The 18259-nt window shown below is 36.8% G+C and overlaps 1 protein-coding gene across 1 annotated transcript in view; it reads left to right on the top strand.

Annotated features, from left to right (window-relative positions):
• Positions 1-18259, top strand: part of PID1 (phosphotyrosine interaction domain containing 1) — an 83266-nt gene that overhangs the window by 27874 nt on the left and 37133 nt on the right. The window contains exon 2 of the mRNA XM_081330010.1: positions 2373-2519. Within this exon, the coding sequence (XP_081186136.1) occupies positions 2373-2519 (147 nt within the window). The remainder of the gene's footprint in view (positions 1-2372; positions 2520-18259) is intronic.

Below are 18259 nucleotides of genomic sequence, written 5' to 3' on the forward strand. Positions count from 1 at the left end.
GGTTGACCTTCTTGTCAGCCTATTCGTTCCAATTAATCCACAAGCCAGGGCAAGAATTAGGACACGCAGACGGCCTCAGCAGGCTGCCCCTGCCGAATTCGGACCCAGACCCGGCTCCTGCAGGGCGTATTTTGGCAATCACGGAGCTTCCGGATACCCCCATAACAGCGAAGGACATCTCCTCTGCTACATCCACAGACAGAATTTGCAGCCAAGTATATCAATGGGTCTCCACAGGATGGCCAGCCACTTGCCCGGGGGAGGATTTTAAACCATTCTTCACTAGGCGACACGAGCTGTCAGCCCATCTAGGGTGCCTCCTTTGGGGAAATAGGGTGGTAGTACCCCAGAAACACAGGGAAAAAACTTTACTGACACTACACGAGGGTCACCCCGGGATCGTAAAAATGAAAGCCCTAGCGAGGAGTTATGTGTGGTGGCCTGACATAGATAGCAACATAGAAAAGTACGTTGCCGGCTGTTACCCGTGCCAATTAATGAGATCAGCTCCAACTCCGAACACACCACACAGATGGGAGTCGACCAAAAACCCTTGGTCCAGGGTCCATTTGGACTTCGCAGGACCATTCCAGGGACAAACATTCTTAATTGCAGTAGATAGTTTTTCAAAATGGTTAGAAGTAGCCCCAGTCCATAGCATCACCACTGCCACCACAATCCAAGTTCTGCGGGGGCTTTTCGCTACACACGGCCTCCCTGACACCCTTGTTACCGACAATGGACCCCAATTTACCTCTCGCGAATTTCAGATATTCACGAGGGGCAACTCTATTAAACATATTACATCGGCTCCCTTCCACCCCTCCTCCAACGGGATGGCTGAAGTCATGGTGAGATCCACCAAGGACGCCCTCAGAAAAATAGTACAAGGCAACTGGCATCGTCGACTCTCCCAATACCTTCTCGCCCAGCACACCACTCCATGCACCACCACGGGAAAATCGCCGGCAGAACTGCGATGGGGACGGCGGCTTATCACTCGCCTGGATAGAATGCATCCTGACAGAGGCAACATCGAAACGGAACAACCCCTGCCCCCGAGAACATTTTCCATAGGTCAAAACATATGGGCCCGTAACTACACAATTGGACCAAAGTGGGTGCAAGGCACCATCATCGACCGAACGGGGCCACTCTCATACGTAATACACACACAACACAACGGACAGATTCGCAGACACATAGACCAATTAAGGAACCGGCAACCCCAAAACATTCCTCCACCTACCCCAGCCAATACACCGGCCCTGCAAAATGAACCCGAGACCCGTCACCTCCCCACAATCAACCAACCAAGACTGGGGGAAGGGGTACAAGAGAACGGCGGAACCCCGCGACGCTCCTGCCGGAGAAGACATCCACCAACATATTTACGAGACTACGAATGGCGGGGTAACACGCAACAACAAGGAGAGAAGAACAGCACCAGTTCGGGGGAGGGGTAAGGGGTGTGATGTATTCATCTGTTAATGTTATCAACTGTTACGTTATAGTTATATCAAGTTATGATTAATTGTTAAAACGCTACGTGAGGTAAATCACCGCTGACAGTAAAACACGCGGCAATTTGACAAGCTGTCAAATTGCCGGGAGCTACTACGCAGGCGCAACGTTGACAGCTCCACACGCGGACCCAAGCTGTCATTAAACCGATGCAGCCGATTGGCCCATCCGACGAGCGGGAAGCGGCAGGTCCCGGATTGGCGGAGCCAACTGACAGCGGACTATAAAAGGAAGTCAAAACCCCATTGTTTTGCCTAGTGTGTGTACCTCAATAAACCTGAGTAGCTGAGCCTGCTGTCTTCGCGTAATCCTTGACCACATACATTTTAAAAATGAGGCCATAAGATACAGAAAATATTTGCCCCTCAGAGTATACAAAAAGCCTTTTATAGATTTACATCCCAAGATTTAAATTCTAGATTTTTTCTTCCTGCCCTTTTGAGGCAAAATACAGGCTTTGTTTTAATAACAAGTTATATTACACAGGGAACTACTGGGGGATTTCATTGCCATTCAGCAGAGTTGGCTTTTTACAATGATTTTGAGAAATGAATTGGAGATTATTAGATACCAATGCTTACATTCTTTTCTTTCTTTCATCTGTATCATTTATAATTTTAAAGAAGGAAAAAAGAAAACATAGATGACATTATCTTCCTCTCTTGCTTGTTTACATGAACTTAAGCAATTTTCATTCCTTCCAGCAATGTTTCCATTTCGCTGCACAGATCATTAGAACAAGTCAGGTAGAAATATTGACCTTCATATATTTTTATTTTATTCAAGCACGTAAATTCTATAAAACCCCAAAAAATCCTCCATACTATCTTTGTTTTTATTTCATTTAGCATTTTCAGACCATGTTGAAGACTAAGCTAAATGTCTTAACTCTTCGGAAGGAACCACTTCCCACTGTAATCTTCCATGAGCCAGAAGCCATTGAGTTGTGCACCACAACTCCATTAATGAAGACTCGGACACATGCTGGATGCAAGGTATGTAATAACTGAAGCAACATATCTTCTCTGGCAATGTTCCACTTGAATAAAAGATAAATGAAAAGATGACTCCAAACATTTATGCTTTCACAATATATGAGCATCAATTGATAAAACTGGCATGTTATTAATATCCAAGGGAAAAACATTTTAGGAAAATATTTCGTTAGACTCCATTCCATATTTTCTGGACTTGTTAAAAACATATTCCATATATACATATTGCTCATTCTTTGTTTAGAATTCTGTTTGGTCAAATTAAAATTTTATTACTGATATTTTTTTTGCCTTGAAGTCAGTTTTTTGACTCCTGGCAATTGTCTGTTCAAGTTGCTGCAGTTTTCTTGGAACATTTTTTGAAAATGATTTGCCATTGCCTTCTTCCTAGGGCTGAGAGAGAGAGTGACTATCCTAAAGTAACCCAGCTTGTTTGTGCCTAAGGCAGGACTAGAATCCATGGCCTCCCAGTTTCTAGTCTGATGCCTTAACCACTACACCAGACTGCCTTTCATTGACACATTAGGCAGCTGCAATTTTGAATATGTTGGTCCCTTAAATAGCATACAATGACTTAGTTTCCAACTGATGTTGTAGCCCAACTCCCATCATCCTTCAGTCAGCACGGTTGTTGACTGAAGGAACTGAAGAACAAAATGTCTGATGAACACCAGATTATGGGAGACTTGTCTCAAAACATTCTTAAACAAATAAAAATAAGAATCGAATAGACATTCCATACAAATAAAGTCTCAAAAAATGAAATCTAAACTATTTAACAAATATATATAGAAGGAAGGAAGAAAGGAAGGAAGGAAGGAAGGAAGGGCTTTTAAACATCCACAGGATATATCCTCAGTCTTATATAATTTTCTTCTGTTTATTATATTTAATGTATTTCTTAGCAAATTCTGGCACAATTTTCATATCATAGAATTCTTTGGACAGGCCAAGTCTGGGTTTGCTGCCTCAAGTGGCAGCACCTACTGAACATAGATGGGTAAGTTTATCCTTTTACATTTAGTAATCTGAACACAAAAATAATTTATTTTGATGATAGCAACAGTTGATTATACAAAAATGGGTACTTGCTAGAATATGAAAGGAAAAGATAGGATGGTGAAAGTAAATAGAGGATGTGGTGTTAAGGCAAGAGGAAGAAGAGGTTTGGAGAGAAATTGAGTTTAGTTCTTTGCTGATGTAGTTTGATAGTAACTTTCAGTTTTTGGAAGCACCCCATGTATAAAGGGTCACAATGTTACATGGTTTCACTTCTGCTTTGAAAGAGTCTTAAAAGTTCTCCCATAATACATTTACTGAGGTGGTAGTCATTTACCTCTAACACTTAAGGTTGCATTCACAAGCATTTGAATGATTACTTATTTATTGTGCATTTTCTGTTTTGTGGTTTTGTTTATGGACCTGTATTATGCTGTTTTCTTTTACTGTGGATATTTTATGATATGTTAGTATGCTGTTTATCACTGCAAGTCCACAAGGATTTGGCAGCATACAAAGTTAATTAATAATTTTATCTATTTGTGTATGGTCTTTAATGTGTAAATCATCATAATACTCATATTCTGAAGAAGATAAAAGGAGCAACATTTATGTGAAAATCTCTAATTTAGCTGAAGTTATTTTACCGAAAATAATAGGATGAACATGATAACATGAAGCTGTGAACTGTAAATTATTGTGGTAAATAAAAATTCAAATCATTTTTCCCTGCCAGGTTTTCTTTTTTTAACATGTAATAAAAATTATAATAATTTTGTATAATAGAAAATAAATAGTTTATTAATTATTCAGTAAAACATTTCATCTATAATCAGATGTTTGTAGATTGGTAATTTGGATCATATATATATATATATATATATATATATATATATATATATATATATATATATATATACTGTATATATATATATATATATACTGTATATATATATATATATATACTGTGTATATATATACTGTATATATATATATATATATATATATATATATATATATATATATATATATATATATACTGTGTATATATATACTGTGTATATATATATACTGTGTATATGTATATACTGTGTGTATGTGTGTATGTGTATGTATGTATGTATATATATATATATATATATATATATATATATATATATATATATATATATATATATATATATATATCCAGCTTCTGCCATCCTAGAAGTTCGAAAGCACTTAAAAATGCAAGTAGAAAAATAGGGACCACTACGGTGAGAAGGTAACAGCGTTCCGTGTGCCTTTGGTGTCTAGTCATGCTGGCCACATGACCACGGAGACGTCCTTGGACAAGTGCTGGCTCTTCAGCTTTGAAACGGAGATGAGCGCAGGCCCCTGGAGTTGGAAACGGCTCTAGATGGGACCACAAAAATGTAACTTGTGTAATTTGTATGAGTAATATCTGGACTGGGTTGCCATGGTTACTAGCCTATCCAACAGCTAGTTTACTTACTGTGATGATTAATGTCGACACTGCAAATCAACTTCAATTGGCTTTGCTAGATGGACCATTCTTTCTTTCTAAAATTTGACAACATAAACTGTATTAGGATGACTATACTTGTTCCATGAAGCTTGAAAAATATTGCTCCCTTGTGAAATAGTTATATATGTTATTCATCTTTTTCCCAACAGTATTCAGAAATCAGTGCCTTTAATCATATTATTTATAAGAAAATGTATTTTGATATTCTTAATTTTTTAGGAAGCATTAAGAATCAGTTTGGCTGATAACAAATTTAAGAACTTATTAAAGAACTGATCAGAGTTGTCAATACCTTGAACTAAGAAACAGACTTATGAAATGAAATGACTTATATGGATCCATAGTAAGCCTTCATAAAGCCAACAAATGTCTATATTTTTTCTCAGAGTATTTTTATGAAAGAATTGATGTCAAATTTATTTAGAATATTTCATTATGACTGGAAAAATGGTTCAGTACAGGGACCCATTCTTATGCAGCACTGTTCCTTGAATTATAGTTTTAGAGACTCAGTCAGTAGCCCTCTCCCCTTTGCCTCACTTTTCTGATATCCTGTTTTCCTGAGCCATGACTTTAGCATGTTTGTAATTCTAATTAACATTTTGCATTTCTCTCTTTCTTTCCCCCCTCCCTCTTCCTTATTTCCCTCTCCTTCCTGCTGTGCTTCAATCCTGGAATAAAGTATAGTGATACTGCTAGGCATAGGATTCTTCACAATAATATGCATTATCAAATAATAGGTAATTTATATATGATATATTATTATTTATAATAATCTTGCCCTCACTTTTTTTGCTTAACATTCAGGATTTGTAACTCATATAACAGCAAAATACTCTTGACAGCTGTTTAATTTTATTTTGTAGAAAAAACAATATATTGCAGAAACAATTTGTGGAATTTCTACAAAGTCTATGAAGAATATATATGGTTTAGGTTTTATCCTTGTCAAATAATATTTGCATTTAGGTATCCATCTTTTGTACTTTTTTGCTATGGATTTGGGATCTAATAAATAAATGAATTGTGAGTAGTCCAAAATCACAAGTAAACTTCATAGTCATTTGAGATTTGAACCTGGGTGTCCTCCTCCTACGTGGAGCTAACACAACTATTAATCGCATAAATGGATTAGAATAGAGAAAAAGAGGCAAAGAAGTGTGATCCATTCTCATAACACCATCAGAGAAGTTGTAAGAATTGGTTAATATGGATTAACCTAATGCCGACTGGGGATTTCTGAGTTCCATTATCCTAATGAAGATTTGGTGAATGCATCTGTTTGTGACAGAACACTTCCTTTAGGATATTCTTAAAATAGTTAAGCTAGTTCTCTGTTCTGTATTTTACTTCCTTGCCTGCCTTCAAATAAAATAATTCTTGCTTTGTGCAGTTTTGAATTGCAGGCTTTTTCAATTTAATTGTATAGGCTGTTCTTTCTTTCACTACATTATGATATTATAAGTCTCATGGATAAGAAATAGGAAATATAAAACCACAACATTTGCTGTTCCATGTAGTATTTGACTCAGCATAATATGTTAGGTTGTTCTGCATTACACTTCTCCTTTTAGAGAATTTCTATTTATTTATTTATATATTTTGTTGGAACTTGCATCCACGCATATATATGTTTCCCTCATGCTGTTGCTGTTCAGGGTAAATGCAATACATTTGTGCAAAGGGCAGAAAAGGAGTAAAAATAGTAAGCCAAATAAATGAAACACAAGATAAGAGAAAGGAACAGCTAAATCTAATTTATATCAGTACCATTCACTGAACCTCTCCATGCATTTTGATCTTCATACGGTGCCTTTAAAACACTCATTTTGAGGATTTCAAAAACTCCATTTAATCCAAGTGATATTCTTTTTCACCCATTTGCTTTTACTTTAAATATTTGTTTTGCAGTTGGATCCTTATTTGTTCTCTTTGAATGACCAAACTTTCTCAAAGTCACAGACGTTTCTGTATTCAATCATTCAGCACCCATTTATTATTGATACCACCTCTGTTTTTGCCACACACATATCTTACAAAGATGTTACGGTAAAAGTTTTCTGTAGAGGTAAAGGTAAAGGTAAAGGTTCCCCCGCACATGCGTGCTAGTCGTTTCCGACTCTAGGGGCCGGTGCTCATATCCGTTTCAAAGCCGAAGAGCCAGCGCTTGTCCGAGGACATCTCCGTGGTCATGTGGCCGGCATGACTAGACGCCAAAGGCGCACGGAACGCTGTTACCTTCCCACCGGAGTGGTCCCTATTTTTCTACTTGCATTTTTACGTGCTTTCGAACTGCTAGGTTGGCAGAAGCTGGGACGAGTAACAGGCGCTCACTCTGTTACGCAGCACTCGGGATTCGACCCGCCAAACTGCCGACCTTCCGATCGACAAGCTCAGCGTCCTAACCCACTGAGCCACCGCGTCCCAATGTAGAAGTGGGTGGCAAATGTACAGAATAAATTTAAAACAAATCTCATTTATATTGCATTCAAATTGCTTTTATGTTTCTCCTAACATATCTAAACTCACTTATATATCATGTTGGGTAGAAGTTTGCATATATGTGCATTTATTTACACTCATGTCAACAGACTTTTGTAATTTTCAACAGAACACTTGTTTCTCAGGACCTTTGTACCAGTATTAGCAGATTTAAACTATTTCCATCCAATTTTGCACCATTAGCAAACATTCCACCAAGTGCACACTACTTGCTCTAGTTATTTGCCATTTATCTATAAATTAGCAATTATTCACTGTTTAATTATTCACAATTGGTCCTGTGAAAAGGACTATGACATCAAATGACACCAACAATCAAGTATACAATACCCCTATCAAGAAACTGCCAAACAAACAAACAAACAAATAGGAAACAGCCCAACCAAAGAACCTCTAAGACCACCCTCACCAACATGACAGGGCAAGCCAGTAGAATATAAACTGAGGGCAAACCGCATTCCTTAGCACTGATGATACTTAGTTTGGGAAATGAAATGTTTGGAAGAAAACAACCAAGCTCAGAGAGCACCAAGGACCCCTCAAAATCTTGCAAGTCTGAAGGTACATGTCTCTCTCCTCCATCCCCTTTACAGTCCAAGAAACTTTTAACAGTGCTTTATTTCCACAAAAATCGCTCTAAATATTTTCTCTCTGTTTTAATTTTATTTTTTGTCATCCACAGCATCTGTCACTTCATCCTTCCACTAAGCGCCTTTTCTGCTATTTCCCATTAACAGAAGTGATACCTCCATACGATTCTCTGTAGCATAATCCTTTACATTTCTTGTAAACATTTCCCATATCCTGTTTCTTTGTATCCAACTTCGTATTCGTGATGTTTGAAGATTACCCCTTTTTTATATATAGGATTCATACTTGTGACCCTTAAGTCTAGGTGGCTAACAATAGTAAAAACACAAGCAACAAAAACAGTAGCCCTCTTCCCCTCTCCTAAATGAAGGAAACATACCATCACTAAATATGAAGGCTTTAAAGGTAGTAATCAGTACCTTGAGTTGTGCCCAGAAAGAAGCTGGGTGCCAATGCAGCTTATGCAGCAGTGAGAGAACATGGGCAAACTAAAGAGTGCCCAATACTGTGTGAGTTGCTATATTTTGAATGAGTTGTAATGTCTGGATGGTCTTCAAAGGGCAGCAAGAGTATGTTGCAAGAGCCCAACCAGGCAATTATTGCAACCTTCTCCTTTCTCCTAGCTTCTCAATCACATTACATATCTCTTTTTCATTTGTTCAGTCATTCAGACATTCATTTATTTATTAATACCATTTAGTATTTAGGCTTCTTGTCATATCATATTCTGTGGTTTCCCTTTTGGTATGCCAGGAGCCAAAAACACTGAATACAGTGCATGTTTTTATTTTCCCCTCTCTTTTGTGGCTAAATCAAAGAACTAAAGGCTGATCTTGTATAAGAGAAACAAGAAGTCTTAAATGCTCCTGATTGTATGTTCTAAAAGTTTCCAATTTTATATAAAATTTAATAACATTTCTTCTATTCATTCCCCCCCCCCAGTATAAGTACTGTCAGAACTTTTTCTAAAGTATTTTCTAAAATGTTTTCCCCAAAATAAAGTTTTAGGCAAGAAAGCCTCCTGCAGAATTGTAATATTTTTTTATATCTGTGTTTATGTGTAAAAGAAAAGTTTATAATCATTCAAAGAAATAACGAGCCAGGTTATTTTGCAATAAAGTAGATGTTCTACTTCAATAATTCTAATTTTTTTTTCTTGAAATATTTTGGAAATCTTTTTGGAAACATACAATTGAAGTGTATTAAACTACACAGCAGCTGTACAATGTCTATTTTTATTTCTCCTTTAATGTGTCCCTGTTCCAATTCCTGTTTTTACTTTATATTTAACAATATTAACATTTTTCATGAGTAAAATACAAGTCTAATAAAAATAATAAGGAAAAAAGAAAAAAAGTTCAAAGAGAAGGAAGGAAGGAAAAGTTAATTAAACAAGAATCAGGAAAAAAACAACTTCTGATCTTTCAAAGATGCAACAATGGCAAAACTGGTAATGTATATGTGCATGTATATTTGTATGTATATGTGTGTGTGTGTGTGTGTATATATATATATATATATATATATATATATATATATATATATATATATATATATATATATATATATATATATATATATATATATATGTATGTAAATTTTTTGGCTTGCTAACAAAGAATAAAGGGAGACAGATAAGATCATTTCAAACTTATTTGTTCTCATCAGTCAGCCATCTCAGAAGGGTATGGCTGACTGATGAGAACAAATAAGTTTGAAATGATCATATCTGTCTCCCTTTATTCTTTGTTAGCAAGCCAAAAAATTTACACAAATATGAGCTGCTACTGCTGTGGCTACTGCCTGTAGATGGCCTTGGATTAGGCTGAAACAGGAAATAAGATTTGTCCCGTGTTTGGGACTTAAGCAAGTGCATTCTAAATACTTAAACATTTAACACACACACACACACGTGTGTGTGTGTGTGTGTGTGTGTGTGTGTGTGTGTGTGTGAATCATTCTTTTATACTATACATCACACAGAAGTGAAATCCATAGATATGCAATATGGTTTCTAAGAAAAGAGATATGTAGCCAGTTAAATAGATACTAGCAATAAACTTCATTGTTCACTGTACAGTACAAATATTTAGATTAGCAGTTGAAACAAATAAAAGAGAAAAGAACATGGCATCACTAAAAAGTTTTTACTTGTGCTTTATCTGTATCTTTTTTGTTATTCTGTGATTTGTATGTTTTAGCTTTCCAAAAACCTGTTGAAAAGCTTAAATAATAATTATCTTTGTTATAGAGTGACATTTATTGCAAACTATAAACATAAAACTTACTCTGGGTGAAACTATAGACTACTAAAAACTTACATTGTGCTAAGTTTTAATAGAGATTAAGAAGAGTTCTATTTAGTCTTAACATAATGTATCATTGTTCCAACAAAATGTTCAAGCTTTATTAGAGGATTTATTTATTATTGCAGCATTTTTGTACTGTTCTTCTCCACATTTAACATAGTAATGACTTGCTGCAAATATGATTGTGTAGCATGTCATGCTAGACCATGGCTACCTATACCATTGCACACATCTGCAGAAGCCACACATTTCTGCATAGTCCATAGGAACCCCATAGCTCCCTGAACTGCATATGGTTACATTTTTTCAGCCTGTTGGTTTTGTATTTTGAGAAGATTGGGGCTTTTAAACTCCAATTTCATGTCTGAAAAATCTTAAATTCTATTCTATTCTATTCTATTCTATTCTATTCTATTCTATTCTATTCTATTCTATTCTATTCTATTCTATTCTATTCTATTCTATTCTATTCTTACTCTACTCTACATGAAAGATCTTAGGCAAAGCTGTGCTATACTTCCTATATAATCTATACTTTTTATATCCATAAGTAAATTAGTTAACCCTAATAAATCTGAATCTGCCTTACAATTTTTCAAACAATTTTTCAAATTCTCTTTATTGGTAGCAATGGGAGAATTGCTACTGTGATGCTGTATTGTATTTTGCATTATTTTTCTTATTCTGAAGACTCCCTGGATAGCCACAAAACCCAGTCTGCAGAACCTCAGGGAGAAAATTTCTTTCAGTTCCTTTGAAATGTAATTGAAATGTGGGAAGTTGGGGAAAATACAGATCAGTAAAGAGGTGAAATTTTGGTGAAAGAAAGCACACTCCTTATATTGGTAAGAGAATCACATTCTATTCATGAGGATTTCACTAACACTGTTGTTCAATTAGATTGCATGAGACCTGAAAGAAAAATTCAATGGAAATTACATTACAGTATTAACTTTAAAATTATCACAGAAATGACAATGAATCTTCTGTCGAGATGATGGAAGACAAATTGGGACAGGAGAATATAGAGAGCAAAAGGATTACCTAAGCTCCTTGTAGTAATGACATAGTTTTAGTTCTCAGTGTGGGAAATGACTGAAAATTCAGTTTCTTTGCTGCCTTCAAAAAAGTCCAATTCTTGAATGAACGTGATAGACTATATGGTTGCAAATGCTCTGAAGTTATGGTGTGTTTTCCTAAGCACATTTTTTTCAGCCTACAAACATTTCTGTAGTCTGGTTATGGATAATATAAAGGATATTGGAAAGAATGCAGTGAAAAGTTCCAGACATACTCTAGTTTTCCATTATTTCCTCTAGACAGACTGATTATGTGCTTTTTCTCCACTTACAGACTTCCCAAGCATTTAATAGTTTAGATGCCTGCTAAATGTTTTGAAGATATTTTTATATGAAATCTTATCTTCCAGAAAGCTGATCTGAGCATCTGTTAAGCAGATGGAGGTAAAAACGTATCCAGTTTATAATGGCAAACACAAGTAAGGGAAACTATCCAAATCTTGAGCAACTCATTGGAGCCTTAAGCTCCCTAGTATTCTAAGGGCAAGATCTAAATCTTTACAGCTAAATGGCTGTAGAAAAAGCAGTTGTTTGCAGCATACGTTGCCAACTAGTTTAAACTGCACACTAAACATTTTTGTTAGCAAAAAGCTAGGCCAGACTTCAGCTGTTTTAGTATTTGTTCAATGAAAAGGTCAAATAACTAGTTGGAATCAACTTATTTTTAAGCAATATTTCATATGTGCTTATTGTTCAAAGAAAAGTTTGATGGATTATGGGGTATAATTAGCTAATGCTTATGGCTACAATTGTATGACATTTGAACCAGAACTAGAAATAAGTCCTAACACACAATAGTTGGGTATGTATTACTACATAATAATATTTCCTTCAGTTCTTTATTTCAACTTAAGTGTACTATTAATAGGATCCATTAAAGAGAAGGTTTGTGGTTCCCAATCTGTGGCCTACAGACTACTCCTGAATTATGGGAGAGTTGTCATTATCATTATCATCATCATCATCATCATCATCAATCATCATCGTCATCATCATCATCATTTAACCCCAATGCATCTACTGCAGCAAATGTGTCAACTCCAATTTTCTGAGTGGACTTAATAAATTATAAAAAATAGCTGTATTTTATATTCCTCTTAATATATAATCTTGAATTCTGCAGCCATAGCTATGTTGAAAAGGTTGTTTTCCAAAGCACTCATTGCAGTGGTCTGAATAAATGAAAGGGTTAGAAGCCACTACAACCACTGCTAGAAATTTTTGTCAGGTTTTGAAACTAGAATCTCTTATGAAATGCATTCATTTAGATGTTTATGCACATGCAAGAACACTTGAACATAATGAGAACTTTAGTTCTTCTTAATGAGGGGAAATGTTGCACTCTACTTGGTCTCTTCCATCTTAATAAACTAATTTTCCCCAAACTGTAATTTTAAACATTTTAAGTGGCACGTTATAGTAATCTATTTTCAAGGTTATGATATTACTATGATAAACACAGATTTGATACAAAAATTATTTGTAAATTGTAAAGTGCATGCAGCATTTTAGAATGTTAATGTGTAAATACTTTGTGTAGTAGTAGTATTAACTATATATGAAAGTAAATAAATAAACCAACCGCAATAAATAAAAAGGTCACAAACCTTGAGCAACTGCAAAAAAAAAAGTAGAGGAAAAGAAAATATGAGTTCTCTTTTGGAAAAGTATTAGATAATAGATCTGGCAATAGACAAAATGTAAATTAGATGTGAGGAAAGGTGAAAAACAATGAAAAAAATGATGCTATGAACTTTCACAGAACTATGTAGGGTAATGCTAATAGAAAATATGAAAAGAATGCTTAGTTTAATGATAAAATGTGAAAGGCTTATGAATGAGGAAAAAATTAAGATAAAGCCAAAACATTAAGATAAAGCCAAAAATAAGAACAAAAAACATTTAATACATACAGAGAATGAAAGATAGTTGTAAACTATGCAATCAAACCAGGGCAAGGAATGGTTCAAATTATAATAAATGCTAAGAATATACTGACTAATTTTGCTGAAATAAAAACATGTTTTGGAAATGGATAAAAAAACTACCAAACAAGGAACCTTCACATAGAAAATGGAATTAAGAATAAAAATGATGAAATAGGGAGACGGTCATTCCTATTAAGTTCAGAAGCTAATCTAAGGCTGGTTATAGGTTTTGTAGGTTGTTTAATGCAAGAAATAAAATGGAGCTGTTCTCACCCTTGGTTCTGAATATAATACAACCACGTGGCTTGTCTAATAATGTTGCTTGTCTGTAACTAAAAATGTCTTGACTCTTGTTAGACCTGGAATATATCAGGCAACAGTATTTAGAGTTCCTCTGTGAGAAGGTTTCTTGACTAAATTCATGAGAATAAATTTTATAGGAACCAGAATATATTTTGCTTAGAGCATCTCTGGAGAATGTCAGCTCTGAAATCCAGGACCAGTTTTTATGTAGCAGCAGAAGCTGGTAAATTACAGGTGCTTTTGTATTAAGAAGTACTTGGACAGTTGTTTGAGGAATACTGTTGTATGATAGATATGTGAATAGTATATATAGAATGCTTAGTGAAAGGTTTTATTACTGAAAAATAAGGCAAGATAAAAGATAATAAGGTAAGATAAAAAATAATGTTTTTGGTAATGTTAAAGACATATTTGTCAAAGATGCTAATGGGAGTGCACTTTTGTTTTCAGATTTTGCTGGCTGAGAACTCGAAGCAAATATTTGATAAAAGGATGCTGCAATGAGTAGTATCAATCTGAAAATCACTGTATCAAACACAAAAAATGATTATCTGGCCTTCACAATAGTTGTGTTTGACAGAACAGAAAATGAAGTAAATAATTGCAAATTATGTATAAATTAGAAATAATTTGAGCAAGTAAACGCTAATAGTGGAAAAATGGGCGAGAAATCTTAAATTTTAAAATGTACAAATTCTATTAGAAATGCAAAAGCAAAAGCACCTGTAATTTACCAGCTTCTGCTGCTACATAAAAACTATATAGTATAAAGTCTGTTGCAAAAAACAGTGAATTGTTTCTTTTTTTAAAAAAAGTGAAAATGGCTACGTATACACTAAGTGTGTGCTTTTACCCATTGTGTTATGTGGAAGAAATAATCTGAACTTACTGAGAACAGGTTGCTGAGAAATGTAAAGTAAGAAGGGAAAATCCAAGAATGAATGGGGTGTGTGAATTAATATGTATTGAATGCAAAACTGATGATAAATACAAAGAAGTGATTTGGACTAACAGGCTTCAGCCAGTTTAAAGGACTATCTCGGTTTTTTAACAACTTTATTATTTAATTAGTAAGCAGAAACTGCATTTATCTTCATTTAAATTACTGCTCTCTATTGATAATTTGTGGGTTGAATGTTGACAAGACAGAGAAATCATTCATACAGTATAAGGAAGCACAGCCAAAAGCTGAATTTATTTCTGACCACAAGAGGATGTAGTAGGGAAAATAACACAGGAAGAAATTATGTGTAATTCCTTACCTTTTTGAAAGCTACTTCTCATGGTGTACAATAATTTAATGAAACTGAATTCGTGAAGATAATAACTACAGTGGATGAAAAGAAACAGCTTTTGGAAATGATTCTTTAGATCAGAAAATAGCCATAAATCACTAAGTTTTAAGCCATAGTAATTGATCCTGTGGAGATTTGGAATAAGGATCCTGGTTGAATGTGTAGTTCCATATATATGTTTATGTCTATAGAAATGTCCTTTGTTGTATCTCTTATGTAGCACCCTTAATAATGGAATTTTATTATAGTGCTAGGCTGTGCTTAATTAGTAACTAATTGGTAATACAATTTAAACCTTGAAAGAAGGCATGATTCAAGAATGTAGTGCCTCCTTGTCTCTTTCTTTCTCTTTCTCTTGCGTAAGTGCAGGACAGTCTATTAGAACAAGGATTTTCAACCTTTTCATCCATTGTACCACTTTTAGGATATGGCAACATCTGACTACCACCAGTCACCTAGCAAGGTGTCAAAAACTTGATGACCCCCCAAAAAAGGAAAAAAGTGATGAAGTACAGGTAGTCCTTGACTTACAACAGTTCACTTAGTGACTGTTCGAAGTTACAATGGAACTGGAAAAAGTGCCCCCAAGCTACAGCCAAGCAAGACACCTGCCCGCCCGGCGGCGCTCTTCCTCCTGTCCGAGGTTTTCATTGCTGTGAGCATTTCGGTTGAGGATTGGCAGCGGGGGTGGGGTGGGGGATTTGATTTGATTTGATTAAATTTATATGCCGCCCTTCTCCCTGAGGACTCAGGGCGGCTCACAACCATAAAAATTTAAAAAAAAAACATAAAGTAAAATTTTTAAAAAAGAATTAAACAATACATGCAATAAATACAAGACAATTTAACCCAGTAAAAAGCCTAATTAAAAACCGTAGTCAGTCCAGGCCCGCTTGTTGGAACAACCAGGTCTTCAGGTCACGGCGGAAGGACAGAAGGTCAGGGGCCGTCCGCAGCTCTGGGGGTAGTTCATTCCAGAGGGTCGGTGCGCCCACAGAGAAGGCTCTCCCCCTGGGGGTTGCCAGCTGGCATTGTCTGGCCGACGGCACCCTGAGAAGGCCGACTCTGTGGGAGCGAACCGGGTGATGGGAGGTTGACAATGGCAGCAGGTGGTCTCGCAAGTAACCCAGGCCTAAGCCATGTAGGGCTTTAAAGGTTATTACCAGCACCTTGAATCACACTCAGAGGGTAACCGGAAACCAATGCAGCTCACGCAGGAGTGGTGTAACATGGGAGTACCGAGATACTCCCATAAGCACCTGCGCGGCCGCATTTTGCACCAGTTGAAGCCTCCAGGTGCTCTTCAAGGGCAGCCCCATGTAAAGAGCATTGCAGTAATCCAGGCGAGAAGTGACGAGGGCGTGGGTAACCGTGCATAGGGCATCTCGGTCCAAAAAGGGGCACAACTGGCACACTAGGCGAACCTGTGTGAAGGTTCCCCTGGTCACGGCCGTTAGATGATCTTCCAAATTAAGCCGTGAATCCAGGAGGACACCCAAGTTGCAAGCCCTTTCTGAGGGGGGCAATACCTCCCCCCCATCAAAAGAGATGGAACTTCTTGGACAATATGAGATGCCATTGTCCACAGCCACTCGGTCTTGGAGGGGTTAAGCCTGAGCCTGTTCCTTCCCATCCAGACCCGCACTGCCTCCAGGCACTGGGACATCATGTCAAAGGCATCACTGGGTTGGCTCGGGGTGGAGATAAACAACTGGGTATCATCTGCATATTGGTGATACCTCACCCCAAAGCCACGGATGATCTCACCCAGTGGCTTCATATAGATGTTAAACAGGAGGGGGGAGAGAACCGACCCCTGAGGCACCCCACAAGTGAGGGGCCTCGGGGTAGATCTCTGTCCCCCTGCCAATACAAACTGCAAGTGGCCCGAGAAGTAGGAGGAGAACCACCATAAAACAGTGCCTCCCACTGTTTGGGTTTTATTCCCCCCATCTGCTGGGGGGTTGCAGCAGGTTTTGGTCACTTCAGATGACCCTGGGACACCGTGACCGTCAGAAATATGAATCAGTTGCCAAGCATTTGAATGTAAATCACAAGACCCTGGATATGCTGCAACATTCCAGCTGATCAGCGCTTCCTCTGGGCTCAGCAGAAGCACCAGGATCAGCGCCGAGCTCCAGCTGGAGCCTGGTGCTGATCCTGGCGCTTCTACTGAGTCCTGACAGCCCCAAAGAAGCGCTGATCCTGGCCCTTCCACTGAGCCCTGACAGCCCTGCAGCTCCAGCCATCTCTCGCTCAGGCTTGTGTGGTGCTACCACTGGTTCAGCTCATTCCCTTCCCCCGCTACCACTTTTCTAGGATGGTCAGGTACCACCTGCCAGATGCCAATGTACCATAGGTGGTACCCGTAGCACTGGTTGAAAAGCCATGTATTAGAATAATCATTTGTCTGAAATGGTATAGTGTTTCCTACCTGAGCAGGGGGTTGGACTAGAAGACCTCCAAGGTCCCTTCCAACTCTATTATTATTATTATTATTATTATTATTATTATTATTATTATTATTATTATTATTATTATTATTATTATTATTATTATTATAGAACCTTGGCTCAAGTCACCTATCATGCCTATTATGTTTCCTGTCTAGAACTGTGGATCTAGTGGTTATGCCATGACGGTTATCCATGTCTCCATATGTTGATATCTTGCAGTTCTTTCTATATTTGTGATCTACTAATGTATATTCATGCTTAGCTGTCACTGTTTAATATTCAGCATAAGATCTGCTGCAACCTTATGGCTCTTGCTCTTGGCATATCTGGTTGTAAGAGGCTAGTAACTTACTATAAACCTGCTAACTTTAGAATTAATAAAATGATCATTTGGGACCTTTTCCAGTTGTTGGTGTGTTTGAATATTCTGATAAAAAAGTTAAATATTCCTTATAATACTGAGCAAGCGCTGCCTACAGCAACATAAAAAATTTTTATACATAAGATCCATTCACTACAACTGGAATGCAAACTGGAAAGTGAAACTGTTATCATGTGGATTTCCATTTCTGTTTGATATAAAAACAATTTTTTAACACCTATTACAAGTAGTCTTTGACTTACAGCCCTCTGTTTTGAAGTTATAATGGTACCAAAAAAGTGACCTTTTTCACACTTACCACCATTGCATCATTCCCATGGTCACGTAATCAAAATTTGGCTGCTTGCCTACCGATTCAACTTTATGGG

Source organism: Vipera berus (assembly GCF_964194415.1).
Source record: "Vipera berus genome assembly, chromosome: 5".
NCBI lineage: Eukaryota > Metazoa > Chordata > Lepidosauria > Squamata > Viperidae > Vipera > Vipera berus.